Raw genomic sequence first — 14,715 nt, forward strand, 5'->3', positions numbered from 1 at the left:
AAGTGGAGTGTGCAAACTTAACCCCTACACCACCGGGTTGGTCCCCTTTAAAAACATAATTTTAATTGACTGCTTAATGGTCCTAATGGTCTTTTTTATGCTTGTAGTTTAATTTATTTAAATATTTTGCTATCATTAGACATTTACATTTTTTCTTTCAAGTATTTTCTGTTATAAAATAATGTTTTGCTGACACCATGAAAAGCTTTTACTGTCTTTTTAGAGTATAAAACCAAGCAAAAGAACTGGTGGCACTCTATGGGAAAAAAAACAAAGAATGAGATATTTTCACTCCCATCCACCATTCATTGCATCAGACAATATACTGTCAACTTAGAACTATACAGGAATCAAATGGACAGAACTGTGGTTCTTAAGTCAGGATAGAAGCCAGGATTACTGTTTCTGGGTCTACTGCCACTCAGTCATTGCTACCTGTCAATGAGTTGTAGCAACAGGAGCAAGAAGGTACCTAAAGATATGTGTGTGTGTGCACATGTGTGCACACGCATGCACAGGGGCACCTGAGAAACGCACACTTCCTTTACTCGGTTATCCAATGGAAGAGAAGTATAATTTTTTTGATGGACTGCAAATAAGTCTTTTCAAAGAACTGGGGATGGCCTACTCCTAAAATGTAATTTATATACTTATATTTTATATAATATAATTGATAGGTAAATCACGACAACTTCTATGGAGGAGACCTGGATAGTAAAAGATAGCTGGGAACGATTATCGTAAATTATTGAAAAGGATACAACAGCCAACTTCAAACACATTATTGGTGCCAATGATCATAGGTTTGGGGTCTGGATCTTCAGTGTCAGGGGTGATGTTATCAGGATGACTATAAAAGGAAGAGATAAATCATCAAAAAGTCAATAATGCAATAAACAATCCTCCTGTTTTAAAATCTGAGCTCATTCTTTCAATTTTACTTCCATCAAGCTTAAAATATATAACTATGAGAAAACTGGAGGAGGAGAACGCAGCGGAGCAAAATGGCAGGGTGAGCTGACCCGGGATTCTCTCCCCTCCAAAATACAACAAAAGATTGGAAGAACTGAATTTCAGAGAATAAACATAATGCCAGCTCCTTAGAGACCTACAATACCAAGAAGGCGGAGATCATAAACCTAGCTTTACACCCTCGGAGGCGCTGGAACAGTAGGAGAGAACATCGCTCCCTCCCTTAGAGTCTGCGATCGCTGCGGCGCGGGTCGGGAAGGAGCGGGGGAGGGGCCGCGCGACCGGGGATCATCCAGGACTCCTGCCGCTGATTCAGTGGAGACCGGCTGATGGGGGGGAAAGCTTCTGTCAGTGGGGACCCCATAAATCAAGGGCCTTGGGAGACCAGAGAACAGAACTGATCTGAACCCAGACCGGCGCCTGTGAGTAACAGCCCCTCCCCCCCAGGAAAGCCAGTGGGCGCAGCCATCTTGCCCCAAGGCGGAGAGCTAACACGCCGCTCTCGACCCCCATCTAGTGGCGACAGGCTGTAACTGCAACTGAATTCTACCACCATGAGAAAAAACCGCTCCTCTACCATCCAGCAATTTATAAAAGCCCCAGACCAGAAGGAAAACAATAAAAACACAGAATTAAGTCCTGAGGACTTGGAATTAGGTAAACTAAGTGATAATGAATTCAGAGCAGCTATAATCAAAAAACTCAATGAGGTAGAGAGAAAGACAGAGAAACAAGCCGAGTTCTGGAGTTACTTCACAAAAGAGACTGAAATCATAAAGAAGAATCAAACAGAATTACTTGAGATGAAAAACACAATGGACCAGATAAAACAGAATATGGATTCCCTGAATGCCCGTGTAGACAACATAGAGGAGAAAATTAGCATAATCGAAGATAGACAGGCTGAATGGTGCCAGACAGAGGAAGAGAACTAAGAATTAAAAAAAAATGAGGAAAATCTCCAAGAGATAATGGATTCAATGAGGAGTAAGAACATAAGGATCACAGGAATTCCCGAGAATATGGAAAAGGAAAATGGAGCAGAAAGTGTGCTTAACGAAATTATTGAAGAGAACTTCCCAAATCTAGGGATCGACGGAGAAATGTGTGTAGAGGAGGACTTTAGATCTCCTAGATTTGTCAATGTAAAAAGAGCTACCCCACGGCACATAGGAGTAAAGTTGGCAAAAAGGAAAGATAAGGAAAGAATACTCAGGGAAGTAAGAAAAAAAAAGAGAATAACCTATAAAGGAGCCCCTATCAGACTGTCCGGATTTCTCTACAGAAACCCTACAAGCTAGGAGAGAATGGAGTGACATATTCAAAGCTTTAAAGGATAAAAATCTTCAGCCTAGAATACTCTATCCAGCAAGAATTTCCTTCAGATATGAGGGAGAAATTAAATCTTTTCCAGACAAACAAAAGTTAAGGGAATTTGTAACTAAAAGCCCTCCATTACAAGAAATCCTCAAGAAGGCTCTCATACCTGAAAAAAGAAAAAAGGGAGAAAGGGGTCACAATCCACAGACTAGGGAGACCGATGGATAGAACCAGAACAGGATAGCAAATATTCAATTATAGCATTAGGGTAAAGGTAAGGAAACTACCAAAACAAGGACGATCTTAGCACTCTAACTACCAATTAATAAGACGAGTTGGAATAAAAAATGAAAATAATTATTTAGGAGGGGAAGAGCAAAGGGTCTAAATCAGTATTAGTCAAGTAAGTAAGAGACCACCAGAGAATAGACTATATTACACACGAGATTCTAAATACAAACTTCAAGGTAGACACTAAAATAAAGTACAGAACAGAGTCACAAATCATAAATAAGGAAAAATCTAAGAAACCCAGCATAAGAAATTGCAGTATTAAACGGGTAGTCTAAAGCAAACAGGAAAAGAAACGCAGGAAAACAAGATAATAAGCGACAGATTAACAGCACTAAGTCCACATGCATCAATAATCACTCTCAATGTGAACGGATTGAACTCTCCAATAAAAAGACACAGAGTGGCAAAATGGATTAAAGAACACGATCCAACAATTTGTTGCCTCCAGAAAACACACCTCAGCCCCAAGGACAAACACAGACTCAGGGTGAAGGGGTGGAGGACAATACTTCAAGCAAATAGCAAGGAAAAAAAGGCAGGTGTTGCAATTCTCATATCAGACCAAGTGGATTTCAAAATAAGACAGGTAAAGAGAGACACAGAGGAACAATATATAATGATCAAAGGGACACTTCATCAAGAAGAAATAACGCTTATAAATATCTATGCACCCAACACAGGAGCACCAAGATTCATAAAGCAACTATTAACAGACCTAAAGGAAGATGTTAAAAACAACACAATAATAGTAGGGGACCTCAACACCCCACTCACATCAATGGACAGATCATCCAGACAGAAAATCAACAAGGAAATAGTGGAGCTAAATGAAAAACTAAAACAGTTGGACTTAATAGACATATATAGATCACTTCACCCTGAAAGAGCTGAATACACATTCTTCTCAAGTGCACATGGAACATTCTCTAGGATAGACCATATGTTGGGAAACAAGGCAAGCCTCTACAAATTTAAAAAAATTGAAATAATAACAAGCATCTTCTCAGATCATAGTGCTATAAGGCTAGAAATTAATTACAAGAAAAAAGCTGAGAAAGGCACAAAGATGTGGAGACTAAACAACACACTACTGAATAAGCAATGGATCATTGAAGAAATTAAAGAAGAAATAAAAAAATACCTGGAAACAAATGAAAATGACAGCATGCCATACCAACTCATATGGGATACAGCAAAAGCTGTATTAAGAGGAAAATTCATCGCAATACAGGCACATCTTAACAAACAAGAAAAATCCCAAATAAGCAACCTTAAAGCACACCTAACTGAACTAGAGAAAAAAGAAGAAATGAAGCCCAAAGTCAGCAGAAGGAGAGAAATAATAAAAATCAGAGCAGAAATAAATACTATTGAAACGAAAAAGGCAGTAGAAAGGATCAATGAGACAAAGAGCTGGTTTGAGAAGATAAATAAAATTGACAAACCACTAGCCAGACTTACAAAGAAAAAAAGGGAGAAAGCTCAAATAAACATAATCAGAAATGAGCGAGGAGAAATAACAACAGACTCTGCAGAAATACAACAGATTATAAGAGAATACTACAAAAAACTATATGCCAACAGAATGGATAACCTAGAGGAAATGGATAAATTCTTGGACTCCTACAATCTCCCAAAGCTCACTCAAGAAGAGGCAGACAATTTGAACAGACCAATCACAAGGAAAGAGATTGAAACAGCAATCAAAAACATCCCAAAGAATAAAACCCCAGGACCAGATGGCTTTCCTGGGGAATTCTACCAAACTTTCAGAGAGGATTTAATACCTATCCTTTTCAAGCTATTCCAAAAAATTAGGGAAGATGGAACACTTCCTAACACATTCTGTGAGGCCAACATCACGCTGATACCAAAACCCGACAAGGACACCATGAAAAAAGAGAACTACAGGCCAATATCACTGATGAACATAGATGCAAAAATTCTAAACAAAATTTTGGCAACCAGAATTCAGCAATTCATCAAAAGAATCATACATCATGATCAGGTGGGATTCATACCAGGGACACAGGGATGGTTCAACATCTGCAAATCAATCAACGTGATACACCACATCAACAAACTGAGGAATAAAAACCACATGATCATCTCAATAGATGTAGAGAAGGCATTTGACAAGATCCAACAGCCATTTATGATAAAAACTCTGAACAAAATGGGCATAGAAGGAAACTACCTCAACATAATAAAGGCCATATATGACAAACCCATAGCCAACATCATACTCAATGGGCAAAAACTGAACGCCATCCCCCTGAAAACAGGAACGAGACAAGGATGTCCTCTATCACCACTCTTATTTAACATAGTACTGGAGGTCCTGGCCAGAGCAATCAGGCAAGAAAAAGGAATAAAAGGAATCCAAATAGGGAGGGAAGAAGTGAAACTCTTGCTGTTTGCAGACGACATGATCTTAAATATAGAAAACCCCAAAGAATCCATTGGAAAACTGTTAGAAGTAATCAACAACTACAGCAAAGTTGCAGGGTATAAAATCAATTTGCATAAATCAGTAGCATTTCTATACTCCAGTAATGAACCAACAGAAAAAGAACTCAAGAATACAATACCATTCACAATCGCAACAAAAAGAATAAAATACCTTGGGGTAAATTTAACTAAGGAAGTGAAGGACCTATATAATGAAAATTACAAGGCCGTTCTGAGAGAATTGGATGACGACATAAGGAGATGGAAAGACATTCCATGTACATGGATTGGAAGAATAAACATGGTTAAAATGTCCGTTCTACCTAAAGCAATCTACAAATTTAACGCCATCCCAATCAGAATCCCAATGACATTCTTTACAGAATTAGAACAAAGAATCCTAAAATTCATATGGGGCAACAAAAGACCCCAAATTTCTAAAGCAATCCCGAGAAAAAAGAACAAAACAGGAGGCATCACAATCCCTGACTTCAAAACATACTACAAAGCTACAGTAATCAAAACAGCATGATACTGGTACAAAAACAGGTGCACAGATCAATGGAACAGAATTGAAAGCCCAGAAATAAAACCACACATCTATGGACAGCTTATATTTGACAAAGGAGCTGAGGGCATACAATGGAGAAAAGAAAGTCTTTTCAACAAATGGTGCTGGGAAAACTGGAAAGCCACATGTAAAAGAACGAAAATAGACCATTCTTTTTCACCATTCACCAAAATAAACTCAAAATGGATCAAAGACCTAAAGGTGAGACCTGAAACTATAAGGCTTCTGGAAGAAAACGTAGGCAGTACACTCTTTGACATCAGTATTAAAAGGATCTTTTTGGATACCATGCCTTCTCAGAGAAGGGAAACAATAGAAAGAATAAACAAATGGGACTTTATCAGATTAAAGAGCTTCTTCAAGGCAAATGAAAACAGGATTGAAACAAAAAAACAAACCACTAACTGGGAAAAAATATTTGCAAGTCATATATCTGACAAAGGCTTAATATCCTTAATATATAAAGAACTCTCGCAACTCAACAACAAAACATCAAACAACCCGATCAAAAATGGGCTGGAGACATGAACAGACATTTCTCCAAAGAAGATATACTGATGGCCAATAGGCACATGAAAAGATGCTCATCATTGCTGATCATCAGGGAAATGCAAATCAAAACTACACTAAGATATCACCTTACACCTGTTAGAATGACAAAAATATCTAAAACTAATAGCAACAAATGTTGGAGAGGTTGTGGAGAAAAAGGAACCCTCATACACTGCTGGTGGGAATGCAAACTGGTGCAGCCACTATGGAAAACAGTATGGAGATTCCTCAAAAAATTAAAAATAGAAGTACCATACGATCCAGCCATCCCACTACTGGGTATTTATCCAAAGAGCTTGAAGTCAGCAATCCCAAAAGTCCTATGCACCCCAATGTTTATTGCAGCACTGTTTACAATAGCCAAGACGTGGAAGCAACCTAAGTGTCCAGCAACAGACGAATGGATAAAGAAGATGTGGTACATATATACAATGGGATACTACTCAGCTGCAAAACAGAACAAAATCATTCCATTTGCAATAACATGGATGGACCTTGAGAGAATTATGTTAAGTGAAATAAGCCAACGAGAGAAGGATAATCTGTGTATGACTCCACTCATATGAGGAATTTAAAATTATGGACTAAGAACAGTTTAGTGGATACCAGGGGAAAGGTGGGGTGGGGGGTGGGCACAAAGGGTGAAGTGGTGCACCTACAACATGACTGACAAACATTAATGTACAACTGAAATTTCACAAGATTGCAACCTATCAATAACTCAATAAAAAATATATATATATATAACTATGGAAGTAATTTCTTAATCCAAGTGACTTATTTATCCTCTATGCTGGAGAAGCCTTGATTCTGAATTGAAAAAGGACTACTGAGATGTAAAGAAGTCATAGGTGTGTACAGAAGTCAGCCTTCCTTTGTTTATTTTTTAAACCCAAAGCCCAGAGGGCCTTTTGCAGGACAAAGTAAAAAAGATGCCCGTTATGACTTTTACCTTGTTAAATTGGAATCAAAATCATGCTTGACTTGAAAATTTTCCATTCTTAATAATCAGTCATTGAGACTGTGAAACATAAACAGACATTCACATAAAATAATTATTTTACGCTGGCAGGTAGTTAGTTGAAACATTTGGAACATAAAATGTTTGTGGTCTAAGAGGAGGAAACCATTTTAAAATGGTATTTTATCTCTGACAGTTGAGTTACTGCAGAATACAGCTATTGTTAACTGACTTACACTAAACGTGCCAAAATACATTTTAAAAAGAAACTGCTTAATATAGTAAGAAACTCCCAAATTCTAAGTAAGCATTAAGACAAATCTCTTTATCACAGTAAATATTTTCCCAAGGTCTTTCTTACAAATTCCATACATTGTTGCTGTAAATTAGGTATAAACGTGAATTTCCTGCCAAAATCTTATCTAGAAAGCTTTACAAATGCTTATGAAAATTTCACAGGTATTACAGTCCAGTTCACTAAGATCATGTACATGTTCTAATATTTTATTATCTTTTTAAACTTTAAAGTTTAAAAATTGCCCCTAGGGCTCCAAATTTTTCAAATATAATTCTGGGTGTTACCCCTACAAAGCACATGAAAATATATATCAGAGTTAAGTACATGTGTTGGGGCATGAGTAATAATAACATTTCAGCCAGAACCAAAAATCCAACCAAAGCTTCTCTTCAGGGTGGTCAGCACGGCCCTTGAACGTCGGAGGGACTCAGGAAACGTCTGCTCAAGCAAGAGAAGAGGTACTGATGCGTAAAGGGACGACTATCGGACCGAGAGTCAGAGATTCGAGTCCGCCACCAACAAGCTATCCCACCTTGGACCAGGCTCGTCACCCCTCTGGTCTTTGGTTTCCTCATTTCCTAATCACTTGTGTTGAAAAAGATCCTTAATGTAATTAATCCTTAATGTGACTTAATGAAAAAGATCTCTAGTTCTAAAATAGTGGGCTTTCCAGATGTCAGTTGTAAAAGGTTCCTATAAATAGCTGAAATTAACAAAAACACTGCCTGTGGTACTTAGTTCAGAGCATCCGTACGAGTCTTACTCACGCATTTATGATGAGCGCCTGCTCTTCTATCAGGTTGCCTTCGCCAATCACTATTGGCCCAGCTTCCGCAATAATTCGTGCCTTAGGGTGGATCACTGTCCTAGGCCCTGTTAAAAGTATGGTGAAAAGAAATTATTGGTGGAAGCTATGCTTCCCAGAGGAAGGTAGGAGGTGACTGAGGGGGCCGGGCTATTGGGAGGAACACTCTCTTAAGTACGTGCCAGGCACCACACTAGGTGCTTTACAAACTTATCTCCTCGGCTGTTATCATCAGCAGTTAGTGCCAGATTTGAAGCCAAGGTGAGAGCAGACGGTACAGCTCTAGAGCCAGACAGCCCTGGCTCAGCCTCTATTTTGAAGCCTCTGCTATCTCAGCTGTGAAATGGAGGTGGTGATAATATCAGTCTCCCAGGGTTGTTGTAAGGATTACGAAATAACGTTTGCAGACACAGTACTCCGGCACATAGTTGGCAATAAACATTAATTCCCTTCCTTCCTTTCCCTCAGAAAGGTAAGGCTCTCTTTGCTTAAAATGCGGGCACTTTCTTATGTTGGTGAACCCATAACACCTCCTTATGCAGGTGCACTGCAGGATCAGTCTTTATTAAGTGAGGAAGAGGAAATACAGGCGGGATGGGAGTCAGAAAACATGGAAACTAACCTTAGCTTTGTTACTTGGTCACCAAGCCTAACCATCGGGAGGAGGCAGAGCTTCTGTTGACTGCTCTAGGATATGATTTCAACCAGAAAAAGGTTAAAGGGAGGCAGTGGAAGGAGTTAAGCGTGATCACTGGAGTCCTAAGACTCTGATATAGGGAGACCGGAGGCAATGGCTCCAATCTCAAACGGAAGGGAGCAGGAAGGGGTCTCCCCTGCCCACTTCATGATCAGGTGCTGGAGGCGCTGCATTGCCCAAACGGGGGATTCTGGAATGCCAACACAGCCCCTCCCTGGCTTTTATCTACCCAAAGGCCTAGTACTTTGGTGATAATGAAACTACTGATGAGAAAACAACCTCATTTTGCCCTCTCCCTCCAACACCACCCGCCCAGCCCCAATCCGAGGCTATTTTTTATTGGTAAACAAGGGGACGGGAAAGTAACTGACTCTGAAGTAAGAGAGGGCGGGCAGAAGTGTTGACAGAAGGTGGGGAGGAAGTCAAGAAGATGGCATTGTGTATGAAATTCAGTATTCAATTGCACAGATTGTTAATTTATTCAATAATCATTATCTGCTTGTGACAGGCAAGATGCAGTGCTGTATGTTACAGGGAAACAAAAAGAAATATATGCTATTTTTGCCTTTTGCACTTGTTTATCTTGAAAGCTGGGAATACTTAACACACTCGCTCACAAATGTATTCAATAAGGAGATGCTCCCGGTGCCCAGAGAATTGAAAGGAACCTTACTTCAGCTGATTTTTTTTCCCTAACAATGAAGAGCTGGGGACTGATAAAGAGGGCGGGGCCCAAGACAGGATGCACCGTCAAAGGACACACAGTACAGAAAACCGGCAAAAAAATAACACTAGAATGGCTTTGTTATTTCTGTCACTCCTGGCTCCCCAAATCCTCAGCTGCTAAAGTAAAATTTCCCAGGCAAATTCTCCTGTTTAGGACAAGAGACTCCGGGATAGAAGATAGGAACTCTTGGATCCACGGGAAGCTTCACAAGTTGACCACGATTGTGAATACCTGTGCCTTTTTTCTTTGTTAAAAAATACATACCCACACATTTACAAAAGGAACACATGCTCATTATAAAAAATTCAAACAAAGCAAAACATGAAAGATTCTCTCCTCATGCTAATCCCACTCCCCAGAGGTTACTATTCCTAGAAGTTCGGGGTATATTATTTCAGACTTAAGTATACTGTACACTTAAGATCTGTAAATATCACTGTATATAAAATATATTTCATTAGACAGTTAAAAAATAAATTCACCTTGAAGGAGAAAAAAATACAGATTACAAGCACGTACTTTTTTTTTTAAACCAAAGAATAGTACTTATTATTCTATAATTTTCTTTTTCACATTAGCTAGTAAGTCACAGTGATTTTTCCACATAAGTAGACCTAGCTAGCTATTCTTTTTAATGGCTGAACAGTATTTCACATCATCTTAATATACGATAATTTATTTAACCAATCCCTTAATAATGGGCATTTAGATGTTACCACTTTTGAGGGAGAAAACAGCTAAACAATGCTGAAACAAACACTGGATTCCCTTGAAATGAGAAATTTCTTACAGGTCATCAAGCTGTGTGAACAATTTACATCTGTAGTTTGCACAATACCATATTTAAATTTTACTTCAAAATATTCTGATAAAGAGACACAATCTATTTTAGGTTCTTTGTAATTGAAACCCCAGCTAGCACCCCACCCCTTGCCTAGAAAGTGTAGACTCTGGCCTCTATCAATTAAAGGCTCTGTGTTCATTCTCTCAAATGCCTCAGGTTTCTCATCTATAAAAAGTGTGGATTACATGAAATGATGTTTGAAAGGGAGATCATAGGGTCTGGCCCATACTTCTTAAAAATGGGAGGTTCATCACAATCTGACATGAAGAGCTAACAACCAACTTTACCATGGTAAGCAAAGTAACTCCTGGTCTGAGAAACAGAAGAAAAGGGTAATACTCAGGTATCAGGGTAGTATCCCCTTCTAATCAGGGGGAAAACTCTGCACCTTATTATAAGATAGTAAAAAAGATTAATAAATGTATTTTCCATATTAGCATCAAAAATCCTAGACAGGAGGAAGAGCTCACAGCTGGGGTAGAAATGGAGCCTCTGCCGCCCCTAGATAAGCAGCCAGAGGCACAGGGTCGTCTGCTGTTCCTCGAGCTGTAGTGTTTGATGACATGCAGACCTGCAAGGAGCTGCCTGGGAACAGACTAATGAGACAAAGCTACCACTGGGACCTGTGTTTCTTTACAAGTTTCTCTAAAGTGTAGCTTTGAAAAGAATTCATATTTTCATTTTTCCCTTTCAAAAATGACATGTCAATTATACAAAAAACACAAACACAAATTTTAAAAAATTAAACTAATCCCAAGTCCCATGTCTTCTTACACAATATTTAAAAATAATGCCTGAGCTATTTCAACCAGGTGTTTTATTACTGTTATTACTATATTTATCATTACTAATAAGTTAGTTAGCAAATAACTGGAAAGCTGGTGATAAATCTGAGGGCCTTGCCCTGAGATACAAAGCATTATCACTGGCATATGAGACCTGGGTTTGAGACGCCACCTCCACCTGGTGGCAGCATTGCAAAACTACAAGTCCCAGGGCTGAAATAACATCAAAAGTGAAACTACCAACTTTGAGTGGTGAAGTAACAGCAAATGTCGTGAGCAACAAAACTGAATAGTGCCCGCAAACCTCTGGAAGGTCTTTTTTGGGCAAAGACTAGAGAGGTCAGCATACACCTGCTTCAGGATATGTGACTGCTAAGACACTGGTTTGTGCACTTGAAGGAACGTCGTGCCTCAGGTGAGTGAACTGAACAGTGCACAGCACCCAGCAACGAGCACTGTTCCAGGGCCCGGGTGGCGACAGCACACTGAAACGTGGGCACAGTATATTCCACGCTTTTCTGCATGCAAGAAGCACTTTTACCTAGAATGGGCCTGAGTTCAAGCCAAGTTTAAGGGTCTTGAGGTTAAAATGCTTTAAAAATAAAAATCTGTCACCATGGAAAGTTTTTTAAAAAGACTGCTGTGAACTTCTTGGAGCTCATTCTGGCAGGATAGTTTGTATATTTTCTTACCAAATGTGCTGAAACCCTATTTGGCTTATCTCCTTGTTTGGATAAATGTGTCTAGAGTTGGAGCTGCCTTGCTGGCTGATGACTAATTTTTCTAAATGGTTGGCTGGCCTTGACGCAACATAGCCAGAAAGACATTCCTTGCATCAAATTTCCATTCCCCTCATTTGGTAAAGGACGTTTTTCCTGTCTGTCTTTGCCACAGAAAGCAATCTTTGTGTACATTTTCATGTCAATAAATAGTTCAAAAAGCCACAGGCTCTCTTTTGAAAATTAAAACAATTCCTTTGACCTGTAAGAACTGCTTTATATTCGATGAATTTCTCAAGTCAAAGTCACTGTTCTGCCTTGTTGAAGATTTCCACAATAAAAGGGAAGCTTGTGATTTACATTAAACACTCTAATGGAGAGAAAGACAGAGTACGTGGGACAAAGTGCTTCCATCACAAAGCTCATCCATTGTGCCGAGTTCTGCCTTCACATTCTGATGTCCCCACCAAGCCCTGTCCTACCTGTCACCCTAGAATAGGACTACAGAACTGTGCTTAGAGTGACCTTTCTGAAACGTTTTTCAGCTTTCAAAACAAAATTTACAGGAAATAACACACGGCCCCCATGAATCAAGGCAGCCTAATTAAAAACAGGCTTGATACTATGAAACCTTATTTACCCAAATTATAGTTAAGAAGACAGCTGTTATTTTTGCCAAGGTCTGTTCCCTAGCAGCCTCTAATCAAAGGGGTCAGGCTTCAGCAGAGCCTCAAGTCATAGGTTTTCTGGTTAAGGACAATACTTCAAAGCTTCGGACTAGTTTCTTTGATAAACCAAATACTTAATTTTCAGGGAAAATACAAAATTGGGTTTAAACTTCTACTATACTGAAACAAAGCAAAGGAAAAATTACTTTCTTCCTGAAATATTTCAGAATGGAAGAATCTGGTAAGATTATAACCAAGTAGGGGATGGAAAGTTAGGCATAACAGCCTAAAAATCCATTAATTAAACCACACTTCAGTTAGTTAACCCATAAAACAGGACTTACTAAGTGCTCAAGTCTCTATAGCCACAGTGTAACAGGAAAAGATTTTAACTATTCTGGTAAATTGAGCAAAAACAAAAACAATAAAAACCATAATTTGAAAAATAAACCATGGTGAGGAGAGTGAATTTTAATCAGATAACTTATTTCTACTTTCTGCTTTGACTTAACTTTATAATTATATCTCCCCGGAGCTTTCTAATCTGATGTATTACATCAGAAAAGTGAATTAACAGTAGCAAAAAGATTAGAGAGATTTTATACCAAATATAACCTTGATAGAAAGGACTATCTAAATACCAATTCTGGTAAATTTCCTTTTCTCTACATACAATTAAAGATAAGAAACACACAAATGAAAATGAGATAATAATTGTGGAAGACAGAACAGCGGTAACTATATCACTTCTGAATCTTTTCCTTAATTTTAAAAATTGAGATGTTTCTGTAAAGTATCCAAGCAAATGTTCTTGTTTTAAAAAACTGGGTCAAAAATAAACATAACAAACATTAACTTAGATGCATTCCATGATAAACTTCAAATGCTAGTTTTGTTGTTTTGTTGTTTTGCTGAGGAAGATTCGCCCCGAGCTAACATCTGTTGCCAATCTCCCTCTTTTTGCTTGAGGAAGATTAGTCCTGACCTAACATCTGTGCCAGTATTCCTCTATTTGGAATGGGGGTTGCCACCACAGCACGGCCACTGATGAGTGGTATAGGTCCACGCCAGGGCTCTGAACTCAGGCTGCCAAAAGCAGAGCGTGCCAAACTTAACCACTAGGCCACAGGGCTGGTGCCCTCAAATTGCTAGTTTTTATTTTATTTTATATGTTTTTGAGGAAGATTAGCCCTGAGCTAACATTTGCTGCCAATCTTCCTCTTTTTGCTGAGGAAGACTGGCCCTGAGCTAACATCCGTGCCCATCTTCCTCTACTTTATATGTGGGACGCCTGCCACAGCATAGCTTGGACAAGCGGTGCATAGGTCTGCACCTGGGATCTGAACCGGCGAACCCTGGGGCCAGTGAAGTGGAACATGTGCACTTAACCACTGTGCCACTGGGCCAGCCCCAAATGGCTAGTTTTAAAAACTATCAGAGCTGTGCACTATCAGCTAGTGGTCAAAAACCATATGGCAAGTGAATTAAGTACTGTATATCTTTACATAATTTCAACATTTAGGGAGGGTTGGAGGATAAAAGGGTAAAGAAAGGGGAGGAGCACAGAGTAAAGGCAGAGGGAGAAACAGGAAAGTGAGTGCTGACTCCTGATACCCCCATGCCCCAGTCCTACGCAGTGGCTGACCTTTCCTTTTCATAGGATAAAGCCTTTACTGCTATTCTAGGAAAGCTTCAGCAAGTAACAGGTGTTATTTCAAATATGAAATACACACACAACATATACCTGTATGTACACTTATGCCTGTAGAGATATCTATACTATCTATATATCTGTTATTATAGTAGATCTTGTACACTTTTGTTTAAAATGGGGAGGAAGTAGAAATGAAAGGGAAAGTTTATATAATTAGCTACATTATTTTAGTCTTACTTTTCTCCTAATTATAGAATGCCTTGTGAGCTAATATTAGATGCTCTTCCTTGAATCATGATGAAAACCGTAAAAACACCAGAATAAAAATAATGCAGAAGAGCATTTTGGTAAACATGTGACCATGATAATTTCTCCTCATAAAAAGTTTGCAAGTGGT

The 14,715-nt window shown here is 39.0% G+C and overlaps 1 protein-coding gene across 2 annotated transcripts in view; it reads right to left on the reverse strand.

Annotated features, from left to right (window-relative positions):
- DCTN6 (dynactin subunit 6) overlaps positions 1-14,715 on the reverse strand; it is a 25,269-nt gene that overhangs the window by 6,709 nt on the left and 3,845 nt on the right. For both annotated transcript variants that reach the window (XM_046648795.1, XM_046648792.1), the window contains exons 3-4: positions 8,187-8,292; positions 762-850 (exon numbers count right to left, since the gene is read on the reverse strand). In XM_046648795.1, the coding sequence (XP_046504751.1) occupies positions 762-850; positions 8,187-8,292 (195 nt within the window). The remainder of the gene's footprint in view (positions 1-761; positions 851-8,186; positions 8,293-14,715) is intronic.

The sequence above is a fragment of the Equus quagga genome, chromosome 22, assembly GCF_021613505.1.
Source record: "Equus quagga isolate Etosha38 chromosome 22, UCLA_HA_Equagga_1.0, whole genome shotgun sequence".
In the NCBI taxonomy this organism is placed as follows: domain Eukaryota; kingdom Metazoa; phylum Chordata; class Mammalia; order Perissodactyla; family Equidae; genus Equus; species Equus quagga.